This window comes from Oreochromis niloticus, linkage group LG22 (assembly GCF_001858045.2).
Source record: "Oreochromis niloticus isolate F11D_XX linkage group LG22, O_niloticus_UMD_NMBU, whole genome shotgun sequence".
Lineage (NCBI taxonomy): Eukaryota > Metazoa > Chordata > Actinopteri > Cichliformes > Cichlidae > Oreochromis > Oreochromis niloticus.
Genome location: NC_031985.2, coordinates 25,525,853 through 25,551,102, shown reverse-complemented (window position 1 = coordinate 25,551,102; position 25,250 = coordinate 25,525,853). Strand labels below are relative to the sequence as shown.

The window sequence follows — 25,250 nt, the reverse complement described above, 5'->3', positions numbered from 1 at the left end:
CTGGAATTCTGATTGCATGAAAGTAGTTTAACCTTTAGTGCCTCTACAATATCTTAATAATATTGGGGGAAAATGATTTTTTTTTTAAAGAAGAAGAAACCACAGGGAGGAAAAACAGCTTAGTGAAAAACAGGAGGTGAAACACAAATATACCTGTTCACAAAAAGATGATGGTGATTGTTTTTGATTTACATTTAAAAATCATCAAAGGTGATTTTTTAAAATTTTGGATATTTGTTTATAAACAGAACATTTAAAAAACAGTAAAGAAAAAGAAAAATTGTTTTGGCTCTGAATTTATGATACCAAACTCATCTGCGAAATCTTCCTTTAATTATAGATGTTATGAAATTCCATACTTTACAGTGTAAAGTTTTAAACAACAGACATCATTGTAATATTACATGCATTATTTTTGTATTGCAAATGTTCTGAAATTATCTATTCGATTATGGAGTGATGATGTAACTGGATTTTCGCCAAGTTTTGCCACCGACTTTGATTACAAATATTACTAAATGTAAGTTAGGTCCTCACTTTTTCACATCTCACATTTTCAAATGGTAAACGGCACAACAGTCTGGTGTGCCATTTTTACTGTTTAAATTCTGTCTTTTACATCTTAAGTTTCCAGTTCCTTTAAGAGTACAGGGTTGAGTCATTCTGACCTCCAGCTATCCCTTTAGTTGGTATAGGAGTGTAATAAAGATCCTCTTTTCTCTATGTCAGAATAACTGATGATTGAGGCAACAGGAGGCCTGTTTGTCACCACGTCCCACTTCTTTTTTTCACACATTTTCGTTTTTCTTCCAAGTGTCCAAGAAAGTAAGACTAATAACCTGACTTTGCCTCCATTAACAGTACTCGGGTCTCTGTGTCTTTCGTGAGGCTGCCAAAGCGTTGATGAAGGTGGTGAGCCAAATGCTGTGAACCTAGTCATCTCACTGCTCCTGAATGTATGACCTCTATTTTTCCTCACATTCAAAGTTTTTTTGTTTTGTTTTTTTCCAAAGTAGGATATGAAGGCTCCTCTTTCCAGACCAGTACTTCCATGTGTTAAATCCAGGCAGCCCTCCTAGCCCTCTCCACTTCCCCTCACCTAAACAGATTGCTGAAGCCACTGTATCAACCATGTCTCCAAGGTGGCTGTGGGATAATTTGGTTAAACTGTTAAAGGAAGTCAAAATTATTGCACACTTTCCGTAAATCCAATAAACTTCATTTCACTTCTCAAATATCACTGTGTGTGTCTCCTATATGATATATTTAACTGACATTTTTTATTGTAACAACCAAAGATTTATACAGGAAAATAATGACTATTAACAAGGTTGCCCAAACTTTTGCATCCCACTGTATGTTATAGTACTACATTAACCCAACTATACTGCACAGAAATAAGAATATATTTGATCAGTCTGAGACTATTTAAGCAAACTGCAATGACGCACAAATGGACACACTATTTTTTATTAGGTACACCTGCTAGTACCAGGTTGGACCCCATTTAGCCTTAAGAGCTGCTTTCATTCTTTGGTAGTATGGATTCAACAAGGTGCTGGAAACATTCCTCAGAGATTTTGGCCCATATTGACATTACAGCATAACACAGTTGCTGCACAGGTGCTCTGTTGGATTGAGATCTGATGACTGTGGAGGTCATTTGAGTAGAGTGAACTCCTTCCCATGTTTAAGGAACCAGTTTGAGATCATTTGAGCTTTGTGACATAGAATGTTATCCTGCTGAAAGCAGCCATGAGAAGATGGGTATACTGGGGTCATAAAGGGATGGACATGGTCTGCAACAACACTCAAGTAGGCTGTGGTGTTTAAACGATAAGACCAGCCTGAATCTTTGAGCATACCTTTATAATCTGAGCCAATATGACCCAGAAAGGAAGAAATTTATAAAGTGGCCGTATGCTTCCTCACTGGGTTTAAAGTTTTCACAACAGAGTCATGCGGTGGCTGAGGGAGACGAAACTACAGAGAACGCTCACCAGAATCTGCAGCCCACCACCCGTCTTACAAAGCTTTGTAGCTAGTTTGATCTCATCCTGCTGTCACCCTGCAACTCCCCTGACTCTGTGGGGGGCACACAGTCAGCACCAAATGGCAAAAAGACACACGTAGCAACTAGCTGGTGAATATACTGGAGCATTTAGCAGCTAAAGCCCTACATTTTCTCCTCAGAGTTCTTGAAGACCACAAATTAAATTAAAGGTAACAACAGTGATTTTGCTTATGACGTCTGGGTGTTTCAAAAAGTTTACCACGTGCTAATTTTAAGGTTAGATGTCAGTTCCCTTTAACTTGTTTTTGAGCCCTACAAGCGTCTGAAAACAAACTGCACGGTAAAATATTTTACTATGTATCCTTAAAATGTGCCAAATATTCTTCACAAAAGTGGCTTCATTTAAGTGGAAATAAACAGGCTCTCCAATTGTGTAAGATTTATTGCCATGAAGCATTTGTTGCAACAAAGAAATAATCAACCAAACACACGTTTCTTTACTTTATGTGCCAAGTTTATTTCAATGAGGGGGCATTTTTTTGATGACCATTTGAAGAGACTGGTAGTGAGGCAAACAAGAACCTGTGAGACACCATTACTTGTCCATCCCTTGTAGAGTTAATCTTCTTTCAACATGGAGTGTCATTGCCATTTCCTCAATGAAAAACTGTGCACTTGATCCCATGACAGGATTGATTATAACAAGGCAGCATACTGATTCCTGTTTATCACAAGAATCTCTAATCGGGCATCAGCTGGAATAATAAGAAATTCCTCGAGTCACGATGTTAACTCGATGGAGCACATGAGCAAGATAAAAAAAACATTTGCACAAGTTCCCATCAGCCCCTGACCCTCATTTTCTCTCCAGCTAAGAATCATACTGACATCATTAAAACATTTTTAGTCTGAATGAAAGTGCAAAACTGCTACAGCAGCTCCTTGAATGCAGCACTGCAATAAAAAGGCACTTTGGTAAAAGCAGAGATACAATGAAACATAGATATGCACCTGTAGTCTACGCTTACATGTAAATTACAGTTACAGGAGGGAAAAGCCTAGGAAGAACCATTGGAAAAAAAGAATACAAAAAACCAAAACACACCAATAAAAGTTCTATAGGTTGTGCTCAGTCCTAAAAAGAGGAAGCAGGAAGTGTGGATCCAGGTTACACTGACATGGAACATTACACGGACAGGTCAGGCTGCCCTCAGCTCAGTTTCATACTTCCCTCTTAATAATAAGTCGACTGCAGACGTTTGGTTAAATCCAAAGTTCACCACAGCACAGGGAAGTCCATTTTGCTGAATCCAGGATCTCTGCGCAGCTCCCAGTATGTGTTGTTGCTCAACCAAGTGTCATCCTTAGACTTCCTGTCAGCAAAACACAAATTATCATGAATTAGTATGACTGACCGATACTGAATGACGCACCACAAAATTACAAATAAGAACTACAGATGGAGACAGAAAAATGAGCTCCCCTGTGAACATTTCCCAAATATTACAAAGCATTTCTCCAAACATCCTGGTTTTATTTGGATGCTTACATTACTTTGCACACAAAAAACATTTTTAGTCAGTTATAGTAAAAGTGTATCCTTTTGCTGGATAACAGCCTGCAGTAATTTCTTGTAGTTTTCAGCTAGTTTCACTCACATCTCCTGAGCATCATCAGCCCATTTTTTCTTTGGCAAACCTTTAAGCGCCTCCAGATTTGATGGTCTTCTGGCACAGACCTTGGTCTCGATTCACCCCACAGATTTTCAGGGTTTTGTGCAGTTCTGTTAATGACATTCACTTTGGTCTTCTGGAGGTACTTCTTCACCACGAGCGACCCATGTTTTCTCGTCATTGTTGTGTTGGAAGACAAAGTGACGACTCAGACATAATTGTGCCGCTGAGGTTTTCTTTCAGTATCTTCACATTACCTTCTTCATGATTCCTTCCACCTTGATGAGATTCTCAGTTTTCCAGAAGCGTCCCCACAGTATAATAGTCACACCAACGTGTTTCACTGTGGGGACACTGTTCTTTGGGCTGCACACCTCTCCCTATGTTCGCCAAATATAAACAGAGTTTCTTTGGCCAGGATTTGGCAGGATTCTAGCGATTGTCTTCCTTGAGACTACAATTCCCAACTTGATTAAATCATTCATCAGTGTCTTGGCAGTTCCAGGCTCTTTAGATCTCTCACTAGTTTGATTCTTTTGCTTTCTACCTTTGCCAGGTTAGTTCTGTACTTTGTGGCTCCATTTGAATTTCCTGATACTGCTACAGTTCTACAGTTCTGGACACTTGGAAACACTGATTACTTTGCTTTGCGAGCATCAACAATTCTTTTAAAGTCTAAACTGATTTCTTTTGTTTTTGATTTGATGCTTTCTCAAGTGACAGCTCAAACCCTTAAGTTTTCATACTGTGTGTAGGCTGAAAGATAAAGTCAAAATCAAAGTTAGGTTAACTCTGAAATGATCTAAGCTTGCAGAGCATAGCAGTTGTTTGTGCTATAGCTCAATAAAAAGTTCAGTTTTTCAGGGGATTGATAATTTTGACCCTTGTATTTTTTGTTTTTTTCCTGAAATGATTCTTTTATTGGGTGCAAACAGAAAACTAGTGCGTTTAGAAGTGCATGTTGAAAATCATTTGCTCTGCTAAAAGGAACATTATGATAAAAACTTTAAATTTCATACAGGAGCTAATAATTTTACCCTCATCTGTACTTTGAGTTACAACAAGCCCAGGATTATGTTGGGGAAAAAACAAACAAACAAAAAAACCCAAACACACACACACACACACACACACACACACACACCGCACACAAAGACCTTACAGACAAGGAAAAGAGCTTCATACTTGAAAAAGCGTGGCTGGTGTGTCATGTTGTTGTCCTGCAGCACTTTCCTCCTCTCCCTCTGGAGCTGCTCTATTCTCTGCTTCTGCTCCTCAGCTCCATCTACATTCCCCTCCTCCAGCAGCCTGGAATAAATATACAGACAAGCAGTCAGGGTGGGGATCAGTGCAGACCTGTTCCTGCTGTCTGTCAGTGCCATTCCCAACCTTCCTCCTACACAAAAAATAAAAGCTCCAGCTTTCGGGCAGTTTTAGAAGTGACTTGATGCCGCTGTAACAATATTAACTTCTGAATGATGTCACTTAATAACATAGCGTTGGTAGTTAATCACTGGATAGCTGTTACACAACTTTGGTAAAGTTGCTGGATTCATGTTAATAAAATATTTTCTAGTTACTCAAATTCAAATGAAAGAACAAAGATTTCTCTTTTCATTTATGTATTTCTGTTGACTCACTGAAACGTCCCTTCTTATAGAGATAATATACTTATATAGTTATTCAACTATTCTAGGACAGCAGGAATAGATCTTTTGAACACGTAATTTAAAAAAAAAAAACTTACTATACCTTTTAAATATTAGACTGTACATAAAAAATGAACACACATGGTCTGAAAAGTGAAGCAAATCCATATTTAAAAGGCAATGTGCATTCTTTGTAATGGCCAGCAGGGGGCGAATTTCTATAGAAGAAAACGTTTCTCTGACTCACTTGACTGTGAACAGTCTGCTAATGTGTTTATACTCAAGATCTCTGGTTTCCAATCTTAGAGAATGTTGTTTTTGTTGATTATGGTAAGAGTCAAAAAGAAGGAAAAAGTAAATAGGAACTGCCTAACACAAACTTCTTCAAAACCTATTGTATACAATATTGAATATACAAAACTTAATGTATGTTCTCAGTTAAATTTAAACAATTCAGTCCAGATAAAAACAAGATGGGAAGCTGAAATAAATAGACACCAGAGGATAGGCAGGAAGAAATATGTGCAGGAGTACACACAATAGCAAACTCCAGACACTAGTAATCGTGGCAAAAATTAGCGTAACACAATCAAACAAATGTTGGAGAAAATGTCAGCCACATGCTGGTAACCATACCTACAATATGTTGGTATGAGATATTAAAGGCAGACAAAAATACCAGAGGGCAGTGAAGGAAGAGAGGAATAATTCCTTTAAAGAAATTGTGTATCACTTTTAAGTGGCTCAAACCTGACCCACCAACATATAACAGCTAGGTCAAGAATAAATAACATAGTCTCTGAAAATTCAACAAGATATATTTATGAAACAGTGGAGGCCAGCTGAGGTGATCCTGACATATTGAACTGATCTGAGTTAACTCTCGGATCCAAAACCACACACACCGATGTGGTGAATATAATGCCAAAAGTGTTCACTTATCTGACTTCACCACATATGAACTTCTTAATCCGCAGGGTTTAATTTAATGCTGGCCCACCCTTTGCAGCTATAACAGGTTCAACTCTTCTGGGAAGGCTTTCTACAAGGTTTAGGAGTGTTTATGGGAATTCTTACAAAAGCGCATTTGTGAGCCCAGACATTGATGTTGGAAGGCCGGGCTCACAGCCTCCGCTCTAATTCATCCTACAGGTGTTCTATCGAGTTGAGGTCAGGACTGTACCGTTCACTCAAGTTCCTCCACACCAAACTCGCTCAACACTGTCTTTATGAACTTGGTTTGTGCACTGGTGTGCAGTCATGTTGGAACAGGAAGGGGTCATAAACAAACTGTTCCCACAAAGTTGGCAGCATGAAATTGTCCAGAATATCTTGGTATGCTGAAGCATTAAGAGTTCCTTTGACTGGAAATGAGGGGCTGAGCTCAATGCCCGAAAAACAACCCCCATACCATAAGCCCCCCTCCACCAAACTTGACACAATGCAGTCAGACAAGTACAGTTTCTCCAGGCAACCACCAGACCTCGACTCATCCATCAGATTGTCAGAGACAGAAGTATGATTTGTCAATCCAGAGATCACGTCTCCACTGCTCTAGAGTCCAGCGCGGCGTGATTTACACCACTGTATCTGATGATTTGCACGGTGCTTGGTGATGGGTGAGTGAATACTTTTGGCAATATAGTGCATCACATCCACTTTCAAAACGCCAAGTTGTTGACAGCCAAAATAGTCAACGTGAGACTTCAAGATGACGCCTCGGTAATTAATGGATGATTTCAAGTTCTATATACAGTATATGTTTAAAGGACAATCTCTCTCTACAAGCAAGGACATACACAATACTCTTCATCTTTCTGGATCTAGACTAGTATAGCTGTTGCTATGGTACCTCTGCCTTGTGCTGCTTCACACCACATGGGAAAAGCCAGACTTGGCCCAGAAGCTCATGGAACCAAATGGTCAGATTTTACAGCTTTAAATCTATCTATTGTATAAGACCATCTGTTTTCGTTGTTTATTGTAATCAGGACTAAGAAAACAAACTGAGATTCTCAATGTTACAGTCTGTACACAGGAATGAGAGACAAAGAGTGGCAACCTCTGGTCCGGCCTGAAGCGCGTGTCCGAGGGGGGCAGCAGAGGTCTTAAAGCAGGGTCCAGCTCATTTAACTCCACCGCAAACTGGGTGAAGCCATAGTACTGTTCTTGGTCCACTGGCATTGGATCTAAACACAGACAGACATAAAAACAAGCAGCTCTAATATCATGTTCAGGTCATTTGTGTGCTTTGACTGAAGCGGTGCGAGACAGTGTGACCGACACTTCCAGCGACTCCTCACTTACTTGCTCTCCAGATACACGTGGCAGACGGCGGGGCCCCTTGAAACACTGCTTCGTGCCATTTTCCAAATATGGAGTGCACCACTTTTCCATCTGAATCTGTAACCACACCTTCTATCTCATTCACTGTAGAGCTCCATGTTCTTGCCTAAAAAGGAAATATTTATATATTTTTTTTAAAAGAAGGACACGATACATATACATTACACCATACAAAAGCAGACATTATTTGTATCATACAAACTATGTACTAAATCCTCAATGAACCCTCTTAAATTTAAAAGAAGCTGCAGCATTGTTGCTCTTTCTGCATTTATTTTTTTACAGGTCAGTTTCTTATTTGTCCAGTAGATGGTGCTGTTTAAGCTTCTAGTGTTGAAGGACTTTGGCTTACTACTGCTATTATGGCTTTATGTGTAAGAAATGGAAATTTGAATAAGCAGTAATTTTATAACAAGTGTGGATCATTTTTAAGAGCCTGCTCAGATGATGAGGGAGTTCATTTAAAAAAAAAAAAAAATCACATGTTAAAATTACTAATAACAACAGCATGACAGAGAATCACGTGTATTTAGCAAAATAATATTACAAACAGTAAGGGGGGGAAAGTTTCTTACACACAGCATCTTTATGTCCTAACCTTAACAAATGTAATTTTGCACTGGCAGACATTGCTGTTGATGTTTTTGATCGCCATCTCTCCGTAGTGTTCGATCCAACGCTGGCCACTCAGGATGTTATGGATGCAGGACGTCACCTTGTTCCATTCGTAATGGTCCCCAAACCTGCAGAAAACACACACATATACACGCAATGCAATCACACTGCTAAAACCCTGTGCCGTTTAGCCTGCACTCATTAGACATGCACAACAAAATAGAAAAAAGTAAAAAACCTACGCAGGTAGCGTGACACGGGTGGTTCCCATGGGAACGATTTCCATGGATTTTCCCCAGAATTTATTTTTCCATCGAACATCTGGAGAGAAACAATCGCAAAACAACAAGGTGAGGGTGGTCACAACACAAAAATCAGCAAATTATCTGATTTCTATATCTGGGAAGCTGCTTCTCTGGTCACTTCCGTGAACAATAGAGCATTAAGGGAACAATCTGTACCTTCTTTTACTACCCAAGGCTGCTCAGTTATTTTTAACAACACGGCAGAATGCATCAGAGCTTCCACAAGCTATATTAGTATAATCAGTAGAGTGATTTTATAGAGTACAATGATGCTAAGCAGTTAATTATCACATGATAGAAAGGTACAAAATGATGGTCAAATGAGATTATTTAGATCGGCCAGGACACCAGTTTCTGCTTCATGTAAAATCTACAGCATGCAGCAAACACACAGGAACAAGGTGTGGGAGCTCTGATGTAATCTGCAAGAAGCCCAGGCAGACAAGAGGGTGGATGTGGGGTGTTTATTCCAAATAAGCCCTGTGGGGCTCACCTTGCCAAAAGGTGAAGTTCTTTGAATCAGCATGACATGCTGACACAGGCGGGTGATGACTCACCTGGAAAGTGGGGAGAAAAAGAAAACAATAATGAGGTCCTTTATGAAAAAGTTGGGTCTGTAAGTTGAAAGTTAATTCTTTGCTAGCTATACAACCAATAAAGCATCAGATCACAGCAGGGCACCATTTCACAGCCCTACATTTGTTGCTACTACTAGACTAGTTTTGTGAAAAGAGTCATGAAGAAAGTGGCATTCATATGTTTCCCCCCCTTTTTTAAACAGAATCTAATGAAGTTGTCACAAATAATTTGACAGTTGCATTAACTTAGAGATGATAACACAGCTGTGTGCAGTCTGAAGAGAATGTGTAAAGTTTGTGACTTCTACCTGTTCAGCTATAAACCTGAAGCCCTTATCAGGCCTGTCGCACTCGTACGTCTCTCCCAGGACGGGGTTAAAGGGTTTGCTTCCTGCTCGGTAGTAGGTGGATGCATAGGAAGATATTGCAAATGTAGCAACATACACCTGCACAAGGAAGGAAGAAAGGGATGGCTCAGTGACTGACACTTGGTTCCAAACAAGAGCAGTAAGATGTTCCCACGCTGTCATTCCACTCAAAAAATAAATATGTCAAATCTGAAAAACACCCTGAGAGTCAGCCACGGGGAAAGCTCGAGCCCCCTCATACACTGGAGCTCCATCAATTTTAAACCCACACTAAGAAGTCAAAATAATATTTTTTTTTTTCCCCGTCAGAACATCTTTGTACCTACAACCAACTTCAAAAAGTGAGTTTTGAGAAATTTGCATGGGTCATATCCCTGTATGGGATGGGTAGCTGCTCTCCTTTTTACATTACACTCTGATACAAGAACTGATTTGGTTGTAGTTTTAATAAAACACGATAAAGCAGAAGGTGTCAAATTTCAGCCGACCTTTACATACTTGAGGGCCTGAAAGTCCAATAATTTTCATAGTATGAAGGTCAAATTCAAATTCATTGTTTCACTACAAAAGAAAAAAAAACAAAAAGCTGAGAGCCGGGTGGGCTCAGGCAGGAAGCACTCACTCTCTTCCATGGAATGAGCCTGTAATTGGTTTGTGCAAAAAATTCACGTCTCAGATTGTGAAGATAAAACTGTTTATAAGGATTTGTCGGGGAATAAACTAACAGAGGTAAAATCTGTGTGTGTGTGTGTGCGCATTCATACATGACCCTATTTTAAATATGAATTTGTGTTAAAGATAATACACCACAGTTTGCATCGTTTTACGTTTTATGTGAGTGACTTCCTTGTAATTAAATATTTATTGAAGGCTCCAGAAAAAGTACACATTAGACAAAACAAACATCACAGTAACTTCCAGAGGAAGAGCACAGAGCTTATGTCTGCTAGTTGTGTTATTAATATGCCTGTCAGAGGATCTGAACCTCTAAAACTCTTGTAAAAATAACTCTGTGAATATGACTTTCAAAAGTGTCTCAGGAAAATTAGAGCATGCTAATTTGAATGTTTTGCATGTGCCGGTTTGTAGACCATATGTAAAATATTCCCCACTCACCATGCGCTGGTAGGGGTCTTGAGTCTGATTAGCAGTGTCCAGGAGGTTGCTGTACTCCAGCTCCTCACACAGCTTCTGCAGAGTGTTGAGTGGCTCATTGAGGTGCACAGGCATGGCCACCTTGGACAAGTCCTTGCCTATGTTGTTTCTCAGGATGTTCCACAGGCTCACGCTGTTGGCGGGACAGGGAGAGGGCAGAGTGGAGCGTCGACGAGCCAGCGTCACCACGCTGCTCACTGCAGAAGAAATACGATGTCATAACAGATAGTTTAATATGCATGGCTTTAAAAGACATAGACACTGTAAAGTGAACACTGATGTTTGCATGGGAGGAGTGGGATATCTTTTGTTTATATGTTAATATGATTATGTATGTAGATTCCAAGTGTATATATGAACTTGTGGAGGACACCAAGAAGACGACCGACACGGCTGAGTTTGGTGCAAATGGGGAAACTAATAAAAATGGAAATCTGCATTTGGGACTGAATGATTTGATTCCTTCTGTTTGAAAAGATTAAAAACCACAGTTTTCATGCCGGTCACACACTGTATTAAACAACGCTGCACTGAGTTTGTAAACATGTCGGGGAGTCTGTGCTGATTTCCAACACATTTTTGGAGCCAAAGATTTATTTCACTGATACTTAGTGATTGTATTAGCTCCAAACTGGTTAAGCATGTACTGAAAATTGTCCACACGAATCCAACATGCGTCACATTTTCAAAGCATAAGAAATGTCAGTATCCATATCAATAAAATATCAGTATGAAACCTTACTGTTACTAGGCATCAATAATTTATTTGATGCTGATACGTCACGGAAAGCGTTCCTAGAATCCCTGCCTCTCTTTATCAGAGGTCCTTGCCTTATTTACACAGTATAATTTTTGTAGATGTTATTACATTTCTGTGTTCATAAAAATCTCCAGCACTTCTGGCCCAAAAGCAGTCTCTAAACCACGACAGGGCCTCCACCGTGTTTTACAGATGGCTGTAGACCCTCACTGTTGTACCTCTCTCCTCTCCTCCTCACTACAGATTAGGATTCATCTTTTCATACACAGTGGGCGTCACGATGACTTCTCACAGATGCACAGCTTGTTGCCTTATTACTTACCGGAGTTGTGCCTCTCACTCCCCCCAGCGTTGCTGTAGGTATCCACGGAAACACTGTCACTAACATCACTGATATACGAGTCATCGTCAGACACCTTGAGATAGGAAATCAATGATGAAAGGTCAGTGAGCCACCAGGATACTGAATCAAAGGACAAAAGCACACAGATCTAGAAAGCCTCTGCATCATCGGGATAGAGAGAACATTTTAGGACTGATATGTTATTAAAGCTCAGTTAGGCAGTCATTTTTTTAATCCCATTAGCAGAATTGTCTTTGAGCATTCATTCAACTGGTCGAGAGAAATCTACACTTCTACACCTCCCTCTACCCTGACTTTAGGTTTTAGAAAAAGCAAGCATGTAACAAAGACAGTGTTGCTGATTTTTGATTTTTTTTTTTTTTTAGTTTTACACTATAATTATTGTTTAATCTCTACATAGAAACTGTTTAGACTGTGTGTGTTTTTCAAGTCATTTCCATAATGTGTGTGTTATGGAACAAAAGCAAACCTATGATTTCTCTGTCATATATAAATGGTTATAATGATGGCCGATTATGTTAAACGTGGCTAAATATTCAACAAAAACTAACTAACTAACAAACATTTTGATTATGCCAAACTTTTTGTGTGGGAATGACGTTAGAATGTATCAGCTGATCATTTATTGCATTTTGAACATGGAGATGCAGTCGATCTTGCCGATGATGTCTGACCTCGTTCTCAGAAGAAGAAGAGGACAGGAGGTACTCCTGAGCGTCAAAGAACTCCGTTAAGGACTCTGATCCTTTGCTCTCACTGGAGACCTGGTGCACCAAGGACTGTGGGGCATCTACAGAATCCTGATTGGATAAAAAGACACCAGGTGAGTAAAATCAGACCACTGGTCAGGGATTGTGAGTATTTGTGGTTTAATTCCACAGAGCCATAGAATTTGACCCAGTGTCACTCACTGAGGCATAGGCAGTCTTTAGACCGACAACATGTGCTGGCTGGGTGGGCTGCAGGTCAATAGTGTGTCTCAGCCTGTCTCTCTCTGCCACCAGGGAACTAAATGCTGACTTCAGTTTGACGTGGACTGGAGAAAGGCAAATGTCAGAGACGGGAAAATAAGCAGGGACCCAGCAGATACTGAGTTGTCATGGAAACAATGTTATCGTATGGCAGTGAACACACAAAAAAAAAGCATATTTTTAAATCTACAGTAAACCAGGAAAGGACTCACTGCTGTTGGCCAGTTGGCAGAAGTCCTTTTGCAGATGTGAAGCATCTGCAGGTGATTCTGGGGATTCAGGACACACCTCCTGGGTGTTTGACTCAGCGGTGGAGAGATTTGGATTGGAGGCATGAAGGCGATAGGACTGGGACTGGGGCTGGGAGGAGATACAGCTTGGAACCTGGCAGTCAAATAGAGACAAAAGTGAGACATTACATTCCCTTCTTTCCCACCATTTAATGACTGAACTATATCAAAGCATAAGCAGCAGAGGAAAAAAATAAGAAGCAGGGCGTGAACCTGTAGCGTGGCTTTTGTGTCTTTGCCATTGTTTTTGGACCGCCACCTCCTCGGCCTCTTCTCCTTTTTGGGGATCTCATAAGTAGCTGCCTGTGGCACCACAGACATATTTTGAGGTTGCAACAACATTACTTAGTTCTTAGAAGAATTCCAAGATCAGGGTTTCCACCAGTGTTTTCCCATCCCAGCATCCCATCTTGCTTAATGTGAACCTCCGCAGTTTTTTTTTTTTAAAAGACAATGCAATGAATTTACTGTATCCTCCCCCACACCCTTGCCAACTACCAGCTCTAACATTTCTGGTGGAAAGCCTGTATTATTGTATTATTAACATAACAGTTTGTCTCATTAATCCCTTTGAAAAGCAGGTGGACACTACAGCAAACAGCTTTAACTACATTTCCCAAACATAAACTTGTAAATACATTTAGCAATAAAAATAAGCATTTTTTAATATGTTATTTATCCACCTGTAGGCAAACACCAGCTTTTACTGTGAAATTTAAGTGGCTGCTAATGACTTAGGCCCCACCACTTCCCGTCTATGTTCCCCACCAGCATGGTAACTAAGTTGCTGTTGTGTTATTGACTTTAATTATGTGGGAAACACATTTATTATTATAAAGAACCACTAATGGCAGCTTAATCCGAGTGCCTGTGCTCACTTGTAGTCCACTGATGACTGGAGCTGAGTATGTGCGGTGCAGGACCTCCATGCGCTTCAGCAGCAGGTTCAGTTCCAGCAGATACGACTCACAGTCCTCCAAGTCTGAAAAAGGAAAAAGAAGTATTATTAAATCAAAGTTGTAGGCACATAAATAAAAGATTAACTGCACCAAGACATCCTGTGATAGGTAAGAAATAAGAAAGAAGACAGAAACAAACAAACCAACCTTTGCAGCACTTGTCCATGTCGTCTGAGGAGTGGAGCCAGGAGTTTATCTTAGACTGGTGGATTGACGCCTGCTTGGTAAGAGTCGCCCTCTATTTGAGATGAATGACAAAGGATGATACACAATTTGCACAACACATCCCCATGAATTTATTTTTTTCTTTACACAAGAGGACTGGGGCAACTTACTTTCCTAAGCGAGTCATTAAGAGAGGGAGAGGATGCCGCATGGGGGTGGAAGAGATGCTTCTCGTGGGGATACATGCTTATTTCATTCTGCCGAAACAGACGGTGATGACGCAGCTTTGACACCCACTCCTCAAACAGCTCCGGGGACTTCACCTGGAAGCCACAAAGTCAAATTAGCTTGAAGAAAACTTGAAGAACCAAAGCTCCTGTGGATGTCTTTCTATGAAACACACAAAATAAATCAAAGAGAAGGCCTAAAGGAGAGGTTAAGGCATTTGCTAGTGAGGATACATCTCAAACAGCAGTAAGAAAAATAACGGGGAATGTAACTAAATGTCTCAAGAGTTACCTTTAGGTGGTAGATGTTGTCTTCTGTATCCAAATCAATGCACATGGCTTTTTTCTTGATTGACATTACAGAGAGACCAACGTCTATGCAGCCATGTAGTTTCCCCTTACTAAGCTGTGCAATAAATAAATAAATACATAAATAAATGAAACACTTTTCACTTGGCGTTTAACTTGTGCACAAGTTTGTATATACAGAAGATAGACAGACAGATGGAGTCATAAAACAATACTTACATTGGTTTCCCGCTTTGCATATTTCATGATGCCTTTCTCCAACAAAAAGTATCTCTATGTTGGAAGAAGATAAATGAATTTATATTTATTTACAGACCTGCCATGGTCTATTAATTACTGCGTATATAAACAATTAAACACAATGCAGACCGTGTAGTTTTGCACAACAGTCCCTTTCAATTCTCTTGAACCTGACATTTACATTTTATTACTGAAGTGAGATAAGTGACCCAAATGATTAAAGATAATCATCACATATTGACATAAGCAGTTTATGGGAACGCTGTAGTTTACAAATGAGAAAGCTAAATAAAAGAGTACGCTGACAGAGCTCAAGGCCTCTTTATCAGGTAAACTATGCTCTGTTAAAGGGGCTGTTCCATCATGTCATAAGGAAAAAGTTTCCAAGTATACATGATTACACTCACTGAGATCAGAAGGGGAGGGGGATGAGTCAGGCTTACAGTGTAATCAGCTGGGAGTCAAAAGAATGGAAAGGAGGAAATACAGAGAGCTAAAAAAGTGGAGGAGGAGGAAATATGGAAACAGCCTGAGGTACAGACAACAAATCAGGATACTAGCACTAGCATCATACTAGTATGCATCATAGAAAGATTACATAAAACGCTGCACTACAAATAACATTTTTAGTCTAAGACTCTTAAATAAAGGTTCAACACCAGTAGCAGAAGGGTTTAAGAGTCTCCTGTAACAACAAGCAGTGCTGCAGTCTGATGCGTTAAGAAGCCAGCAGAGGCCCTCACCTTATGCCAGCCCTTCATGGGCCACTTCCTTCTCTTGAGCAGGAAGCCTCCCTGCTTCTCAGGCTCCTGCATGCTGGCAGGAACCCCCCTGAGCCCTTCCACAATCTCCCAGTTATCCTGCAGGACGACAGGGCAACGAAGCATGAGACTGACAGTGAATGACTGTGTTGTGTGTATACATTTCACTATCACAGCAGAAACACTATGGCTGCAGTTATTGTTCAGCCTGAGGAATGTGGCACACATTTGTAGGAACAATTAAAATTTGGTCACAATGAACAACCACGAATAACTGAATCACTTTCAACTGTTTGACAGTGAGAGAATGAACACACAGAAACACATTAATAATTTCTCACGTTTTATAGCCTGATGGGCGCCATAGTGTGTGATGTTATTAGAATTTAACAAATTAAACATCACACAATAGTAACACATACGGATGTTACACACACCTGGTTGCCGTCATGTTTAGAGGAGCCGCTGCTGTCACTGTGAGTGGGTGACGTTGATGTCATCTTTTTGCGCCTCGACTAATCCTCCACCTACCGCTGTCTTGTATCTCTGGAAACCGTGGCAACAGAGATCACAGACGAGCAGCCAGGAGCATCACGCTGACCTTTGAAGGCCACTGCAACATCCAGCACTGCGGAGAAAGGAGAAGGTAGGTTTAAAAAAAACAACATGTGAGAGCAACACACAGGTTTATTTTAAACACAACAGCAGCACGCAGCATCCATAATCAGGACGAGATAAAAACAGAAGAATCACTGACTCACTGTGCGTCTGTCTGACTCTGAAATTCCTAAAGTCCAAAGTAGCTGTGTTTAAAGGAAGCTAGCCATAAATATCCAAGATACAGTCATTTCCATGAGCTCCCACAAGCTCAATATGAATGAATTCACATGGAATCAGATGCAATGAGCTTTACACACACAAAGTCAAATATAAATGAGTCAAAGTAGAACACAAGTGTTATAATCAAAGCCCACTGTTAAAGAAGCGCGTAAAATGAGCAGACAATCAAGAGAACAGAGGTACATCGCTTTCCATGTTCTCCTCCTAAACACTGTTAATGTCAAACTGGTTTTCCATTAAAAAAGATAAGAAGAGCCCATAATGATAAGGATAGCAATCCATGGAACATATGAATAGTTCAGGCAGGTGTTTCATAGTCACGTGTATCACATAGTGTTATGATTTCAATACTGACCAGCAGTGTTGGGGTCATTACTCAATAAAAGTCACACATTACTTCTTAAAAGTAATGCAGTACATTATCTAATTGCTCATCATAGAGGAATTATTTTCTTATTAGTCTGTAAAAATGCCCTGAAACACACCGTCACATAATTACCTGTAAACAATATAAGCCTATAGGCTACAGTCTCACAGGCCAACACAAACTCTAACCTATCCTAAGGAGGACACACATATGAGCTCTCTTTTAGTTTTGAACAAAAGTCAACAGCACGAGGCACAAAGATAAAAGCTGAAGCTGTGTTAGCAGTACAATGCAGTCGTTTTTGTCATGGACGCAGTTTCCACTTTACCATCAGGCTCTCGTCCTTTTGTGCTGTAAAAATAAAAGTAATGTCCACATCTCCACTCCTCAGCAGCTTTATCACTGTACCGCTCCACTGTTTTCCTCCTCCCGCATACAAACTGAAATCAGCTGCTTGTAGCGCAAGTGCACAGGAAGAAAAACAAGATTGTTGGATTGATGGGTTTTTTCCCTATCCGCCTGAACAACTGAAGAACCGACAAAAGCAATAATACAATTGTAACTGTAATGTAATTACTGAATTTTGTACAGGAATGTGTTACATTACTGTGTCACTGAAAAATGTAATGTGATTACAGTACCCCCAAACACTGTTGGCCAACAGGTCTAAGTATCCTGTATAGTGTATGACATCAGTTTCAGCCAAACATTCATGCTTAAACTGCTCTAAACCCTAAATTTCAGGAAGTTTTTCTCTTGGTTCTGTATGATGTCACTGAGAGTGGATATCCTTAATAAAATAATCTGAGGCACACAGCAGTGGCTGTGAGCACAGAAGCCTGACATACCCATTGTTTCCAAGGCGTACCCATGTGAAGTTGGCTTCAAGGGAAGGTAAGAGTATAAATAAATGTGTCAATGACACAAAGCTACTTTAAAAAGTCAGGAACAGTTTAAACTATTCTGCCAAAGTATTCCCTCATCTGCCTTCACTCGCTTGTGAACTTCAGTGACATCCCATTATTAATCTCTAAGGTTTAATATTATGTCAGCTCATCCTTTGCAGCTATAACGGCTTCAGCTCTTCTGGGAAGGCTTTCCAAGGTTTGGGAGTGTTTATGGGAATTTCAGAGTATTCTTCCAGAAGCGCATTTATGAGGTCAGACACTAATGTTGGACGAGAAGGCCTGGCTCGCAGTTTCATTCCAAAGGTGTTCTATCAGGCTGAGGTCAATCAAGTGCAGGCCAGTCAAGTTCTTCCACAAGAAACTCGCTCATCCGTATCTTTCTGGACCTTGCACTAACAGTTGGCTGTGGGATATTTAGTAGTGAGGAGATTTCACAAGTGGCATCCTATCACGGTACCACGCTGGAATTCACTGAGCTCCTGAGAGCGACCCGCTCTTTCACAAATATTTGTAGAAGCAGTCTGCGTGCCTCAGTGCTCGATTTTATACACCCGTGGGAAAGGACATGATTGGAAGACCTGAATTCAAGGATTTGGACTGGTGACTGAATACTTTTCACAGCTACTATGTCTCCAATCTAGTAATCATAAAACAAAAGAAATAAAAAGGAGACCTAGTTTTGCATGACAGGTTTGAGGAGTTTTTCCTGATGCCTTAAATGTACACACCAACGCTCCATGTGATGCAACATTCATTCGTCTCCTCACCTCAAATGGCATGCTCCAACCTTGCTGTGCTTGTATCTGTGTGTTAATGGCACTCCCTTTTTGCACAGCCCTCTCCTTCTGTGGAAGTACACTGTGCATGTGAGAGGGGATCAGCAAGGGAATGCCTCTGAGGTTTGCGTGTGACCGAATGTATGCAAATTGGTGTAATTGTTTGGATTTGCTGCTAGCTGCAAACTGAGAAAGCTCTGGTGGTTTATGAACGTGTGTGTAGTCTGTGGTTCCCCTTGCTTGCAGTCAGTCCCATGCTCAGGACGTGAGTCATCAACAGGAAAGAATGCGCACCACACCGCGCTTCGATACCCCCGGCACACCAAAACACAAGGCTAGCGACAGTAAACACACGGCTAAAAGCAGAATGAAGCACATGGACTTACTTCACAGCTACTGCACAGGCTAAAGGGTCAGACAACATATCTGAGCAACCCTCAGATTATCAAGCTGTTCTGTTTGCAGTTTTCAGGCTGCGACATGTCTGGCATCTTGAGCTGCATTAGAAGCTTCACAGAAATATGTTATGAATTTACTGCACAGCTCTACAGCATATCACAGAGATGTAAATACACCTGTATGTAGTGTAAACAACAAAAGATTAATCCAATCATACAACATTGCATTTACATATAATGTAGGAGCTCAGGGCCTCAACAGTAAGTTTACAACGTCTGAGGCTCACTGAAAAGCTACATGCAAAATATGTGGCGATTATGAATGAAGAAGTATCAAGTACCATTTGAACAAACATGGTTAACATTGCCTCTCTCCCATTCCTGTCATTTTGTTTTCCTTTCATATATGTCAGCAGAAACCTTAACTCACATTTCCTCAGAGCAAAACCACGACATGCAAAAGCTGTGCATTTGTTTATCAGCTACGGAGGCCTTTCTGGCTTCTATGAGACGAGTCCCTGAACACCCCACCGGGTGCTCTACTTAGCTCAGCTGACTGATTACCGTATGACTGTATCTCACCAAGGCCTCTGCACTGTAAGACTAGAAGTGCTGAGGTTTTACCTTCGGTCTTATGTAATGTGAGTCAATCATTAATGGCCCAACACCTTGTAAGTGATCTCACAAGATGGAAAAGGGTCATTCTCATGGTAAGGGCCAATGCTGCTTAGTCACAAGGGTTTAATGGGGGAATAAAAGGTTTAATGGAGATGTAAAAGTGAGTAAGAATTTGTCATTTTGTGAAGAGATGAAACAAACGCAAATGGAAAATGTGTTTAGACTGTAAACACTGAGCAGCGCAAGAGCTGCTTGGGCTAACAACAATAAATGAGTATAACTCTGGTATGTTCTTCGTTTGTCATATTGTGGATTTTCTGCACACTGCACTTCAGTAAAAAGTACCTACAAGGCCCAGAATGACAACAGTTTATCCCCTAAACTTCAAGACTGTACTTTAAAGCAGTTTTATGTTGAGTACACATGCACAGATTCAACAGACAAAAGTCAGACGTGTAAATACAAGAGCGGATTATTCTTCTTGTAGCCATTTTCACAGACTGTACATAAAAGATAGATGCCGTCAAGGTGAAGTTACCCACTGATTAGTTAAGTCTTATTATGAAACCTGCAGAGGGCACTGAGGGAGAGGCCTTATCATCCTTTTTTTTTTACTCTAATGGGGAACAGACATTACAGAAGGTGAATGGTGCATTCAATACTAGAGCAGGGCGATATGACCAAAAATATTTATCACGATATACATTTGAAAATTTGCGATAACGATATAACTGACGATATAATTGATACTAGACAAAATACTTTACAACTCCACAACTTTATTAGTGCAAAAAACCTCATCAATGTATTTTCACTTAAACAAGCAGCTGTTTTTTATGTGCATTAAAGTTATATAAAAATTTAAATGCAAATTCCTCGCTGACAGTTTAACCAAAAGGCATTTCCAGTGGAAATTGGCCGACACATCCTCAGCATAACCATGTATAATATCCACAAAACTTAAAAAGAGGTTATACACACACACACAATACGGTAATATTATGTTGAAGCACAGTACGTATCACTCCGCGAGGCGCCTGCGTACGATAGCCGTAATGCTCTGACAATCCATCAAGCGGTGCAGCTTCGTAGCTTAGCAAAGTCGTACTAAAACATTTGACAGATTTTCGAGCGCCGTGTACCACATAAAATCGTTTCGAGGTCAGTAAACACAACCAGAATTCATACATAAGGCACACGGGATTATAAGGGGCACTGTCGATTTTCAGAAAAATCAAAGGATTGATTTTAAGTGTGCCGTATTTTCCAAACAACACGGTAATAACGACGGCCCGCTAGCATGCGCTACCAAAAATAGTGCTTTGTTGTGTATCTGACGGACGAAAGCTAAACCAGTTCCACACCACTGAAGTTGCAGCATTTTTACAAACCAGTTCTGGTTCATCCGTTTCATTTAACGATCCACTTTCGCTCTTCTCATTCTGCGTCGCTGCCATGTGCATATGTAAACAAAGGCACTGTGCATGCGCGTTTTACCCATATTCTATCGCGATATTTCATTTTCCTATCGTTGCCCAAAATTACACCGGTATTACCGTGAACGGTATGATATAGCCCAGCCCTATTCAATACAACCTGAAACTAATGACTGAGACCATAAACTGAGTAAGAACGTGCTTATAAAGGTCACAGTTTGAAGGCCTGATTACAACTTAAAGAGTTATCATTTATCTTCTGTCTTTCTTGACATCAAATAGGCTAAAAAATATTTTTTTAAACCGCAAACATTTTGTAACACTGCAGCACTCTTCCTCTCACATACCTCTGTGTTGCTTTCAATTTGTATTGTGTGTTTAATGTGTTCATATTTTTCCCATTGCATACTTTCAAATTCCTTTCCTCAGCAACTCTGCTGCCAGTACACTTATCCATAATTATGATTGGTCAGATGCTGCCCCCCCCTCCTTTCATGTGAACATGTGGGTGAATTTAGCAAATGACCATGACCTGGTAATTGAATTCAGGTAATGGGAAGATCCTATGGGTATGCTGAACTTTCCAGTGCATGGCTCAGGAGAGCTGAGGGTCATATAGACTTTTACAGAATCAGACTTCTTTCTGAAACCAGAAGAGTCGTCTCCCGATGGATATTAAATAGAATCCAAGTTTAAGGCATCTGCATTGGCTTGATTTTTCAGACCGGAAAACTACGTTCATCTTTGATATGCAGCCTATGCTTTTCCCCATTTAAAACAACATCAAATGCCCACAAGATTACAACACTTGCATTCATTCAAAGTATTCCTGAACAATTCAAAGTATGTTTTTACAGGCATAATATGAAGACCAAAGGAATGTCCTCTCTTTTAATTTGAAAATGACTACAGGCAATACAGACTACATATGTTTGCAGAAACAACTCTGACTTTCATAAAGAAAGTGATTGCTCACTGGCTTCAGGCTGAAGCCTGAGAAATTGTAAGGCTGGAGTTTCCAGTTCTGGCGTGGCAAACACACAGACCATGACTTACCAGCCATCTGCTTTCAACCACAAATTCTTGCAACAGCAGGATTGCAAAAAACCCAACAGTCCACATCATTTTCATATCTGCTCCCCATTTTTACCTGACTGACTCACAAAGCAATGAAGAATAACTGGTCAGAATTACTGGGTTAAAGCAGTGCATGATCCTCTTATTAACAAACAGAAAGCTGTAAAAAACAATTTAAAGATATTCACTTTTTGCAGGTTTCATCTAGCCATTTCAGACATCAATACCCCAAATTTTGTGACAAAAATAAACCCATGTGTGACAGCACACGGTGTGATCAGATGGTGGCAGCAGCACTTAGCTTATCTGACCTTTGACATCAAGTGTGATTGTGTGCACAACTGATAGCACTGAAAGAAATACAGTGCCCGTTTCCTTTGTGCAGTTAGAGAAAAAACAAAAAACACACGTGGGTATGAGCGAGTGATCAAAGACATACAAAGCAGCCCCAATATGTCACTCAGCAGTCACTGATTATTTCTCATGTGCAGCTAAACAGCATGCACTTAGATTCCTGACCAGTGTATTTATAAAGGCTACATCACAAAAGATGTCTCTCTGTCTCCTTCCTGCTGAGACAAGAGACACTTTGTGTTGCTGCTCAATCACTGGTTGCTATGGATACAAAAAAAAGGCAAAGCCAAGAATAAAGTTTGTTGATTCTTTATGAAAAATCTGAGGGACATAAAACACCAAACTATTTATAGAACATGTGGTGTTAAAAGCAGAAAAAGATTTCACACCAGTCTCGGTGCTGACCAGCTGGCTGGCATGGAAGTAAGACATAAGATCCTTTAACTTCATATAACCACAGGTGGGCTATTCTCAGACCAACCACTTGGTGTGTTCGTCTAACAAGAGCCTTCTGTATTTACCAGCTTTAAAGTGGGTGTTGCGGAAAGGAGAAAGTGACACAGAGATAACTCAGCGAGTCACTCAGGCCTGGCTGGATGTTTGCACCCAAAATGTTGCAGCAGGGACAAAAAAACCTAACATTTTAGCTGGACAGCAATCAGCTGATTGACAGACTTAAAACCGACTCCCTTAGAGCAATAATCCTCTGGCCTGAGATCCTGTGCCAGGAGAGCAGACTGGAACAGAATCACTTGTAGTGGGAAATTAATATCTTGCACAAGGGCACTTCACCAGGGCAGACGCATGCCAAAAAATGGGTTTGAAAACAGATTGCCGCATTTATGGACACTCTCTTGCTGCTAATACTCTGCCTAGGGCCTGAGGAATTACTATTTTTATGCATTAACCAGCCGGCTATTTCTGAGATTAACAGATTAGATCTCTAAACGCCAGAAACATCCCAAATTCCCCAACGAACAGGGTGCCATTTTCAAATGCTGCATTTTGCCCAACTAACCTTAAGTTAGAAAAGCTGGCATTTGTGCTTACAAAGTGGTTTGAAAACATTCATGAATCTGATAAATGACGAACTTTTCAAATAAGAGTCATCTGCCCAACAGTTTTGCCAAAACAGCCACTGAAAGGAAATCATTTAGAGGTTTTTCTGTTCAGATACTCTCTAATTGTGGGTCGATATCGATGCTTAAAATAACAATTTGAACAATAACTAATGATCACATATCGGTACTGGCTGATATATTAGCCTTGTTATTTTATCAGCAAGATAAAATTACATGTACCATTACCATTAATCTATTATGTTACAACAATCAAAACATGTAGTTCCCTTTTCCTCTCACCCCAAACCCGTCACAGCAGGCTGCCCCTCCCTAAACCTGGTTCTGCTGGAGGATTATTCCTGTTAAAGGGGAGTTTTTCCACCCCGCTGTCGCCAAGTGCTTGCTCATAGAGGGTTGTCTGATTGTTGGGGTTTGTTTCTAATGTTGTAGGGCCTTTAACTTACAATATAAAGCATAAAGTATTATTTTTTTAAAAACTGAATCAACAATTTTTATCAATTTCAGTATTTCAGCTCTTCATCGTGCTACCATTGAATATTTAGCAAGCACAAAATTCATGTGAAACAACAGATAAACACCAAAAAACATCAGCCCAACCCTGATGTTAGACATGTTAACAAAAACCTTCAGGGCTGTGGTTGTGTTTACATTAGCTTGAATGCTGGACTGGCACTGTGTACTCACAGGCAATCTGTGAATGGCTCAGTGATAGCAATGCCATCATCACTCGTGTTTAAAATGATCTTGTCTGGGCTAGAAGGTGCATGGTCTAGTTGTTTTACAGTCAAAAAAAGGAGGGTCATGAATTATGGTGTGTAAACAACAATTATTTTCATTATTGAATAATTGCCAGGTTATTTTTAATATCAAATAGAGGTTTTTGGTGAGGTTTTTTTTTTAAAGCATGTATAATATCCAGTTTTGGTTCAATTAAAGTTGTTATTAATAAATAAAAGATTGTTCTTAAACCATGGATTAAATCTCAGCTTCACTACAATGTAAATATCGGATATAAACAAGCTGAATAAAGTAAATAAATAAATAAATATTTTGATGACACTGATGTCAGAGGAGCAGGCAGTCCGGATTGGTTACACCAAGCATTCATTCATGAGGACAGGACTCCATGGGAAGTGGGAACCACAGGTGTCCCGTTCAACAAAGCAATGCTCGGTTCCTGCTGCCAGCACAGCAACACAAAGTTGTCAGGGTAAACAAAAATTACCAACATATTCCATGTGCTCGAAACAACCCCCCATAAAAAATACCCGCTATAAGTCGATCCTTACACGTCTATTAAGAACCTAATGTCTAGTGGGGCCCATTAATAATTCTATCGAAAGCGATACTTTTAACTTGAGCGCCGAAACACTCAGCGACAGCCGCCACGAGCGCGCTGTCTATCGCTTAATGCCAGCGGAAGCTAAACAACTACAGAAAAAACACACGAATAAATTCACTCGAGAAAAAGCGAAAATAATAATAATAATTTAAAAAAGACATGCTTACGGTTCCGCGGGGAAAGCTAGTGCATCTTCTCCCAGTAGTAGCGAGCAGCCAGCAGCCTCGTTTTTACTGCCAGAGTTGTCTTGGGTGAGGAGGGGCTGCTGGGGGGGAAGGAGTGACTGACGTCCCTCTCAGCCAA

General features: G+C 40.3%; 1 protein-coding gene across 2 annotated transcripts; it reads right to left on the bottom strand.

Annotated features, from left to right (window-relative positions):
• Window positions 1-2,510: 2,510 nt before the first annotated feature.
• LOC100707821 (oxysterol-binding protein-related protein 3) lies at window positions 2,511-25,250 on the bottom strand. 2 transcript variants are annotated; one of them, XM_005453841.3, is made up of 22 exons: window positions 25,115-25,250; window positions 16,187-16,377; window positions 15,732-15,848; window positions 14,968-15,021; window positions 14,732-14,845; window positions 14,383-14,535; window positions 14,195-14,285; window positions 13,967-14,070; window positions 13,302-13,391; window positions 13,011-13,182; window positions 12,739-12,863; window positions 12,502-12,627; window positions 11,786-11,879; window positions 10,665-10,900; window positions 9,489-9,626; window positions 9,096-9,159; window positions 8,540-8,618; window positions 8,281-8,425; window positions 7,644-7,788; window positions 7,399-7,525; window positions 4,873-4,995; window positions 2,511-3,387 (listed from the first exon to the last, which is right to left on the bottom strand). In XM_005453841.3, the coding sequence occupies exons 2-22, from the start codon at window positions 16,247-16,249 to the stop codon at window positions 3,291-3,293; spliced, it is 2,457 nt and encodes an 818-aa protein (XP_005453898.1). In that variant the 5' UTR covers window positions 16,250-16,377; window positions 25,115-25,250; the 3' UTR covers window positions 2,511-3,290. The 2 variants fall into 2 exon arrangements, with proteins under 2 accessions (XP_005453898.1, XP_005453899.1); XM_005453842.3 differs by lacking the exon at window positions 13,302-13,391.

Excerpts from the sequence above, each read along its gene's own strand:
- LOC100707821 (XM_005453841.3), bottom strand. The coding sequence starts at position 16,249 with ATGACATCAACGTCACCCACTCACAGTGACAGCAGCGGCTCCTCTAAA. Across the intron at positions 14,071-14,194 it reads CATGGACAAGTGCTGCAAAG|ACTTGGAGGACTGTGAGTCG; the intron begins GTTGGTTTGTTT and ends TTCCTTTTTCAG. Across the intron at positions 4,996-7,398 it reads CGCTTCAGGCCGGACCAGAG|GCTGCTGGAGGAGGGGAATG; the intron begins GTTGCCACTCTT and ends TATTTATTCCAG.